This window comes from Corythoichthys intestinalis, chromosome 19 (genome assembly GCF_030265065.1).
Source record: "Corythoichthys intestinalis isolate RoL2023-P3 chromosome 19, ASM3026506v1, whole genome shotgun sequence".
Taxonomy (NCBI): Eukaryota; Metazoa; Chordata; class Actinopteri; order Syngnathiformes; family Syngnathidae; genus Corythoichthys; species Corythoichthys intestinalis.
The window spans coordinates 32515693-32525361 of record NC_080413.1 but is presented as its reverse complement, the minus strand read 5'-3'; the positions used below and the strand labels follow the sequence as shown (position 1 = coordinate 32525361).

The 9669-nt window shown below is 36.7% G+C and overlaps 1 protein-coding gene across 1 annotated transcript in view; it reads right to left on the bottom strand.

Moving 5' to 3' along the window:
• Positions 1 to 9669, bottom strand: part of cnstb (consortin, connexin sorting protein b) — a 58469-nt gene that overhangs the window by 6454 nt on the left and 42346 nt on the right. Inside the window, exons 8-9 of the mRNA XM_057822308.1 lie at positions 7675 to 7901; positions 627 to 762 (exon numbers count right to left, since the gene is read on the bottom strand). Of these exons, the coding sequence (XP_057678291.1) occupies positions 627 to 762; positions 7675 to 7901 (363 nt within the window). The remainder of the gene's footprint in view (positions 1 to 626; positions 763 to 7674; positions 7902 to 9669) is intronic.

Here is a 9669-nt window from a genome sequence, read left to right as displayed (position 1 = left end):
ATTGTCAAGCCTTTACATGATATTTATCACGTTTTTACATTTTAGTTTTCAGTTTTACATGATTAATTATCACGTTTTTGCATGATAATTTTCACTTTTTACATCACAATTATTACATTTTTACTCAATGATTATCACAGTTTTACATAATTATGTTTTTACACTATAGTTTTCACGTTTTACATAATTATCACATTTGTAAATGATAATAATCACACTTTTACATATTTATAACATTTTTGCATTATAGTTTTCATATTTACATAATTAGCACGTTTTTACATGATAGTTATCATTTTTATGAGTTATCATTTTTACACAATAATGTGTTTGTACACGATAGTTTTCACATTTTACATGATAATTAGCACATTTTTACATGATAGTTATCATGCTTTTACATGATAATGATCACATTCTTACATTATAGTTATCACATTTTTACATGATAATATCACGTTTTTACACAGTAGTTTTCACCTTTCACTTTTATTTTATTTTATTTTTTTATTTTTTTGTTGACTGGCAGCAATACGCTTCCGTAAGTAGTTTATAATATTAAAATGTTTGTAAACTATCGCTTGACTTTGGGTTTTAAAAAGTGCGCTTTATTTTGAAATACTAACCGTGTTCTTCTGGCTCAGTGAAGCGGACTTTACGTTTGGCGTTTATTTTTTTGTCTGCGTTGCTGGGAGGTGGTAGTCCATCCAGGGATGCTCTCCTCCTCTTCAGAATGGAAACCAGACCATCGGTGGACATATTCTAAATTTCATACACAAACAAGACAATAATTAGATATAATAAGACTAATAATAGACTTTCTATTCCACCCTAACCGAAAGTTACAAATATTTTACAATAATACATTGGGCAATGTTTGTCAAACTTTGTGTAAAAGTAATTGTAATTCTTACATACGTGCTGCTCCAAACAATTTTCATGAATTATAGCTAGCTAGCTATAGTCATATAGCTAGGGCTACATACAGTGGGGAGAACAAGTATTTGATACACTGCCAATGGGAAAAACAATGAACGTATCAAATACTTGTTCTCCCCACTGTATTTGACGTTTAGAACAACCGTGTAAAAATCCGTTTTAAAACAATCGTGAGATTTTGCTGACTGCAGTTTCATCTGCCACGCCCAATTTAATGAGCCATCTTGTACAAAATGTCTTTGATTGTGGCAAAAATCTTTTTTTAAAATATTTTTTACATATTTACAAGCATCTGCTTCATAGAAACAATTGACAATTATTGAGACTAACATATTGACAATATTAGTTACAGTATCAATACAAAATTATAGTCAGTAATAAAAAATAATATTGATAATCATACATAGTATAACATGTAAATATATGATGGAAATTTTGTTCAGTTAAATGCTTTTTTTAATTGGTAATTGCAAAAAATCTATGTAGTGGAGGGTTTTTTTTAAAGAAATTTTTGTATGTGAATGAAACATCGTATACATTGCTGGCCAAAAGTATTGGCACCCCTCCATTTCTAACAGATAATGCTCATATTCTGACAGAAACTGATTGCAATTACAAATGCTTTGATACTAATATATTAATTTATTTTGCTTGCAATAAAAAAAAAAAAACACACACACAAAAGAGAATCGGAAAAAAATTAAATCATTATTATTTTACACAAAACTCTAAAAATGGGCCGGGTAAAATATTGGCACCCTTTGAAAAATCATGTGATGCTTCTCTAATTTGTGTAATCAACAGCGCTTGTTACTTGGTGGCAATAACTAAATCACACTTGCAGCCACTTAGAATGGATTAAAGTTGACTCAACCTCTGTCCTGTGTCCTTGTGTTTACCACGTTGAGCATGGAGAATAGAGAGCAGACCAAAGAACTGTCTGAGGACTTGAGAAGCAAAATTGTGAGGAAGCATGGGCAATCTCATGGCTACATGTCATCTCCAAAGACCTGAATGTTCCTGTGTCTACCATGCACAGTGTCATCAATAAGTGTAAAGCCCATGGCACTTGTGGCTAACCTCCCTAGATGTGGACGGAAAAGAAAAATTGACGAGAGATTTCAAAGAAACATTGTGCCAATGGTGGATAAAGAACCTCGACTAACATCCGAACAAGTCCAAGCTGTCCAGGAGTCCGAGGGTACAACAGTATCAACCCGTACTATAGGTCAGCGTCTGAATGAAAAGGGACTCTATGGTAGGATACCCAGGAAGACCCCACTTCTGACCCAGAGACATAAAAAAGCCAGGCTGGAGTTTGCCAAAACTTACCTGAGAAAGCCAAAATCCTTTTGGAAGAATGTTCTCTGGTCAGATGAGACAAGAGTAGAGCTCTTTAGGAAAAGGCATCAACATAGAGTTTACAGGGGGAAAAAACAGGCCTTCAAAGAAAACATGGTCCTGATGGTCAAACATGGTGGAGGTTCCCTGATGTTTTGGGGTTGCTTTGCTGCCTCTGGCACCGGACTGCTTGACTGTGTGCAGAGCATTATGAAGTCTGTAGACTAACAACACATTTTGCAGCATAATGTAGCGCCCAGTGTGAGAAAGCTGGGTGTCCCTCAGAAGTCATGGGTCTACCAACCAGCAGGACAATGACCCAAAACATATTTCCAAAAGCATTAGAAATGGTTTGAGAGAAAGCATTGGAGACTTCTAAAGTGGCCAGCACTGAGTCCAGACCTGTATCCCATTGAACACCTGTGGAGAGATCTGAAAATGGCAGTTTGGAGAAGGCACCCTTAAAATCTCAGAGACCTGGATTACTTGGCCAAAGAAGAATGGTCTAAAATTCCAGCAGAGCATTGTAAGAAACTCAATGATGGATACCTGAAGCGGTTGATTGCAGTTCTTTTGTCTAACAGCTGTGCTATCAAGTATTCGGCTGAGGGTGCCAATACTATTGTCCGGCCCATTTTTCGAGTTCTGTGTAAAATTATAATGATTTAATTTTTTTTTTTTTTCATTCTCTTTTGTGTTTTTTCATAGCAAGCAAAATAAATTAAGATATTACTACCAAAGCATTTGTAATTGCAATCATTTTCTGGGGGAAATTGAGCCTTATCTGACAGAATTGCAGGGGTGCTAATACTTTTGGCCTGCAGTGTACAGTATCAAGAAACTTAGCAACAACAACAAAAAAAGATATATTTTACGTAATATATTTTAATATACTTGTGTACTTGAATAGGACCTTATTCCCCTCGGTATTATAGTTCAGCCATTGAGGTATGTTTTTGTGAGTAAATAAGTCAATTGATTTACTTTAGAGCTTTATTGTATGCTCTGTCATGATTGTATTTTCTAAATTTGTGTTCATAGTTTGACGGGGACTGATACATAAATGTCAGTTGTAAGAATAACTATGGTGTGATCAATGTTAAGTAAGAAGAACTGTGGTGTGATCGATGTTAGGGGATGTTATGATTGTGTGAGAGTTTTGCACTCATCATTAATTCATGTAAGTAAAACCAGAGAGAAATGTGACAGCACATCACCCTGAGCCTGGCTGCTTACCTACTTCTCCTGACTGATTTGATTGACTGGCTGGCTAGCTGGTTGGCAGACTGACTTGCTGACAGACTATTTGTTTTACAGACTGACTGATTACCTTTTTTCATGCTTGATTTTGTTTCAAATGGTGTATGCACTTTCTTCTTTCATTATCACTTTAATTAAGAACAGAGCTGGAGTCTGTTGTATAATTAATGCTCTTAATCCCATGGGATTGTTCTCTGTGTATTAACTAGCGGTGTGCCAAAAAATCGATCATTAGATGCATTGAGAATTGACACGTGACGATTCGATTACGATTCATAAATGTTCAAAAACGATGATTTTCCCTAATAACGTTATGAAAGCCGCTAGTAGCGGAATGAAATTCGAGACACGTATGCCACACGCACAACGTTATGATGGATGCAGCTGAAGTTACTGAGAGAGAGATTTACTCCTGTTCAAAAGACTAAATAAATTTGTGTATGAGACAGGCAGGGAACCGGTGGCCACGCTTTGGGTCGTCTTCTGTGCGCAAGTTATTTTTTAGAGCGAGAGGGGAGGGGAAGAGAAATATTTCATTGCTCCTTTTCTTTCAGTTGTCCAGCAGTAGTTTCAAGTCATGTCAATTGAAAAAAATGTCCTGAGTGTGTCACTAAGTCCTGTGTGCGTCTATAAGAGGTGAGTACACGAACCCTCTTGTACTGTTTGGCCTTTATTGTTGTTGTTTTTGAGATGTTAACGGTTAGCACCGAGCACTAAGCTAATAAGCGAATTCGCCAACATGTATTTCCATGTCCATTTGTGCGTTGTTTGTTGGTGTACAAAAGTTATTCCATATGCAGAATGTGTAAAACCATGATTAAGTACAGCGGTAACATGCCTAATAGTACAGAAATCTGTGAAAATAAATTATATTGGTTAAAAGAAGTCTTATTTCTAAAGACACTTTGTTTACAGAAAATGTGGAATTAATTCCACATGTGTGCATTTTATTGTATTGCTGAGAGAAATAAGTACAGTACTGCCTTTGAAAACCTAATGTTTTTGCACCTTCTTGTAAAAAAAGAGCATCTCAAGGTCCGCTGTGTGTTATATAGGCATGTTGAGAAATAAGTAATGGCTTTAAAATGGTTAATGTTTTTGCACTTTCTTGTAAAAGAAAGCAGCTTAAGGGCAGCTTTTTGTTGTGTGGACATGTTTCCATCGTTCCTGTTGAATCATTAGGACATTTTAAATGAATGGACATAAATTTGTTTGACAACTTTATTAATTAGTAATATATGATGCATCAATAATCGTGATAATCGTGGTCATCGTCAATACCGTGATCATCGTTCAATAATCGAATCGTTGCATCCTGAATCGTAATCGAATCCAATCGTGGGGTGCCTAAGATGGCACACCCCTCGTATTAACAGAGGTAAATTCACCGGCACTTTCAGTTCTAATAAAGAAAAAAATACGTTTACCCGTCGTATTGTGTTGGGGTCAAAATTGACCCTTTTTCAAATTTTCGTATGCAAAAATCAATGGTACTTTTAACATACCCAAACTTGAAAACGGGTCAATCTTGACCAGAAAACAATATATTGCAAAGGTTTAGTATTTTCAGGCCAGGTTAATTCACGGATAAAATTTAATTCACAAGTTGAAATATGGGCTGATTTCTAACACAAAACAAGGGTTAAATAGAAGACATTCAGAACACTTTATTTGTCATGATTTTTATTTTGCCGAAAAATCGTAGTTGAGATCGGAAAATCGGGTCAGAGAAAATAATCGGGACTAATTATCTGTGAAAATTAGGCTACGTTCATACTACAGGTCTTTAATGCACGAATCCGATTTTATCGTGTTTTTCCGACTTGAGTGAGGACTTGACGGTCTGAACGTGACAAGTCGCATAGAACTGGACCATTTCAAATCCGATCTGGGTCACTTTCGTATGTGGTTCAAATCCGATCTGGGCCACATTTTTCCAGACTGTCGCAGCGGTCTGTACTGTCCAGTCTCTCAAATCGGAATTCATGCAGCAATTACGTAATAAAAAGCGAGGGAGACGCTACGGTAGCCAGCGTTATTAGCGCCTAGCTTGCCTTGAACACGGCTTTTTAGGAAGGGTCAGACTTGACAACAGTCATAAAAAAATAAAAATGGGTTGAGGATAAGCCTGAGAATGATCGGTTTTCTGTCTGCTCCATATAAGCATTATTTCAACATTGCTTACAAGGCCGTGTGTGTGACATGCACGGACAGTGTGTACATGCTATCGATCCATATACTTTGAATATAAACCTAAACTGGGATTATTTATGTCTGTTATTTGTGCCCTCTTTTTAAAAAGCAAAATATGATATCCCTGGAATGACGGATGACAGCCAGCATGTGTGGTCATTTGTTTTGATGCTTCTACGCATGCGGGTCGTCTTGCTCAGCGCTTGTCGGACTGCGAATTAGTGCGCATGCTTAATACATGAATGGTCTCAATGGACAAAGGCAGTCTGAACAGGCACGCCAAAAAAACAGATATGACAAAAAATCGGATTTGTGCATTAAGACCTGTAGTATGAACCTAGCCTTAGTGTGTTGTTGTCTCAATATTCACTGTTATTGTTCATCTGTAAAATATTCCCAAACTGTGGTTTTAGCCTTCCTCAACTCTTCCAAGTATTTTGTTGCCCTTGTCACCACTTACACTATTGGACCTTGTCATAGGCAGAATATTCAAAATGGAAAGAATATGCGCAAAACCAAGGGCGTAGGTTTGGTCTAAACATTGGTAGTGACGATATAACAGCATAAACTGCATGTACAATTTTTGCTGAGGACATTAATCAGACCAAACAGATTACTGAATGGGGGTCGGGGCTACATTTTTCACGAATATGAACCTAATCAATTGAAAGGCTAAATGATCAATGCAAAATAAGTCTATATTGACATATACTAATATTCATGTGTATTGGTCCGGTGAATCAACGTTCGATTCAAACTTTTGTTTTCAAAAACTCCTATAGAAACATTTCCAAGTGAAAGTCCCTTTATTTAAAAAAAAAAAAAAAAGGGTGGTATCCAACAATGGGTCCACTTCTGGGGGACACTGGAGCACCCCGAGTCTCAAATTAAAGTATTGTAATATAAGTGATTTGGGGAAAATAATAATGAAAAGAATCTGAGATATCCAAGGACCATCTACATCTGAGGCATACTAGACTACCCCAAGACTCAAACCAAAGTACTCCCATGAAATTCTGATGTCTAATTTCATTTCACCGATTTTTTTTTTTTCAAGTCAGATCATGTTCATGCCAGTGTCCCGCTGAAGTGGACCCATTTTTTTTTTTTTTTTTTTTTGGAATAAAGGGACTTGCGCTCTGAAGCCACTGTGTTGCATTACCGTATTGCAAAAATTGAAAGAATGATTCAAATGAGGGAAGGCTGGCTTGACTTTGTTGTTCCTTGTGGAGGCTGGCCTGACCACTGTAGTTTTGCAGGTTAGTAAATTCACACAGTTTATTGTTATGCTAACGCCAATGCAGGCCGGACTTTCAGTAACAAAATTAGTGGTGTTTTCCCCACCCCTTACAACATTGACGTCTTTTTACAATGCTTACAGTAGTTGCTGTTGGTCGAAAAAACAGTTTGTTATGCTAATGCAAGTCAGACTTTCAGTAACAAAAGTAGTGGTGTTTTACCCACCTCCAAAACATTGACTTCTTTTTACAATGCTTACAGTGGTTGCTGCTGGCCGAAAAAACAGTTTATTGTTATGCTAACGGAGATTTAGGTTGGACTTTCAGTAAAGAAATTAGTGGTGTTTTCCCCACCTCCACAACATTGATGTCTTTTTACAATACTTACCGTGGTTGCTGCTGGCCGAAAAAACAAATATCCCTCATCTACGAAGGGGGCGGAGGAGGTGGTATGTTGTCGACGTGAATCTGTCCGGGCTGTGTGAGGCCACGTTTACACTAGACAGATCATTTTCTCTAGGGAATTTTGCTAACTATTTTTATATATGTTCGCACTACGTTTAATGTTTGTAATTAACAAGATTATTATCTTTAGTGGTAAATGAGTTAATGAATGTGGGCTGAAAACAACATCCAATTCCATGTATGTGTAAAGAAACTGAAGAAAAGAGTGGATAGTATTGGTAGTTGAGGTCTTTCCTACCCCATCTGCATTGCTAAGTTTTTCCAGCTCCGTGTCTGTAGCCTGGTGCACTCCTGTTGGCCACTCCACTTTCATGTCATCATCTTCTTCCTCTTCATCTTTCATGTCATCGGACGTTTCTTCGTACATTTCATGTTTAGGTTGTTTAACCTGACCCAACTTGGACTTCATTTTTCCCACTTCGTCGTCATCATCTTCATTTTTTATTTCAATGTTGCATACTGCAACTGAACAAAAACATTATGGCATTTATTAGATTACTGTTGAATGCATGCCAAGCTTAATTTTCAAACAATTTCAGCCTTGAAAGAGTCAATGACTTAATGACTTGCCTACAGAATTTAATTAGGTCAAGTACACACATAACTTTTTCATAGGTTACTCATTTTTATTGAAATAATAAACTGTCTTGTATTATTGAACAAAATGTTTGCCTTTAGTTTTACATTACAACTCCATTTTGATTTATTGAAAAATTAAAATATTATGTAAGAACATTTTTATTTACTGAATGGAAAAAGATACTGTATATAGTAGGGTTGCAGCTATCGATAATTTAGGTTATTGATTAATCTATTAATTAGTTAATTCGAATAATCGAGTAATCGAATTACTAATATTTAATGCTTTGCTGAATACATTTTAGGATAAGTAAAACAAGTGTTTACTGTATGCTTTCATTAATATATATTATGGCTTGCTAAGATTACACTCTTAAAAGAGCATTAAATGCTAATACAAAATAAAATTCCTGAGTTTCTTCAAACTAAGCAGAATTGCACTTTCATTTAAGTATAATAAGTAATAATAAATACAGTGGGATGAAAAGTATCTGAACCTTTTGGAATTTCTCATATTCACCAACACCATCAAATGATCTTGTCAAAATCACACAGATGAAAATACAGTGTCTGCTTTAACTAAAACAACCCAAACAGTTATATGTTTTCATATTTTAATGAGGATAGCATGTAAACAATGACAGAAGGTCGAAAAATAAGTAAGTGAACCCTCTGCCTAAGGAGCCCTAAAGAGCAATTGAAACCTATTTTTACCAAACATTTTAAGTCAGGTGTGTGCCCTATCACTGATGAGTGGTTTAAAGCTGCCCTGCCCACTATAAAACACACACCTGCTTGGAAATGTGTTGATGAGAAGTATTGTCTGATGTGCATCATGGTTTGGTCAAAAGACCTGTCTGAAGACCTGCGATCAAAGATTGATTTGTATAAAGCTGGGAACAAAACTATCTGTAAGAGTCTGAATGCTCATCAATCGACAGTCAGAGTTGTCTACAAATGGAGTTTGGCACTGTTGCTTTTCTCCCAGGGAATGGCCGTCCACCAAAGATGATGCCATGATGTCAGCGCAGAATATTCAGTAGGTAAAAAAGAACTCTAGAGTGTCTGCTAAAGACGTACAGAAATTACTGGCACAGTCCAATATCTCTGTGCACACGTCAATTATATGGAAAACTATGGCCAAGAATAGTGTTCATGGGAGGACTCCACGGAGGAAGCCACTGCTGTCTAAAAAAATCATTGTTGCTCGTTTAGTGTTTGCAATAAGGCACTTAGGCAATAAGGTCACCCCACACAAGTTTTGGCAAAATATTTTGTGGACTGATTAAACCAAAGTTAAATTGTTTGGGAATATCACACAACCTCATGTATGGAGGAAAAATGGAAGAGCTCACCAACATCAACATCTCATCCCCACCGTGAAGCATAGTGGAGCGAGCATCATGATTTGGGTCTTTTTTTGCTGCCTCAGGGTCAGGCAAATTGCAAGCATAAATGGAAGAATAAATTCAAAAGTTTATCAGGATGTTTTGCAGGAAAACCAGAGGCCGTCTGACACGTGAAGCTAAATCGAGAATAGATGCTGCAACAAGACAATGATCCAAAACACAGAAGTAAATCAACTTCAGAATGGTTTCAGAACAAAATACACGTTCTGAAGTGGCCAAGTCAAAGTCCAGACTTGAACCCCATT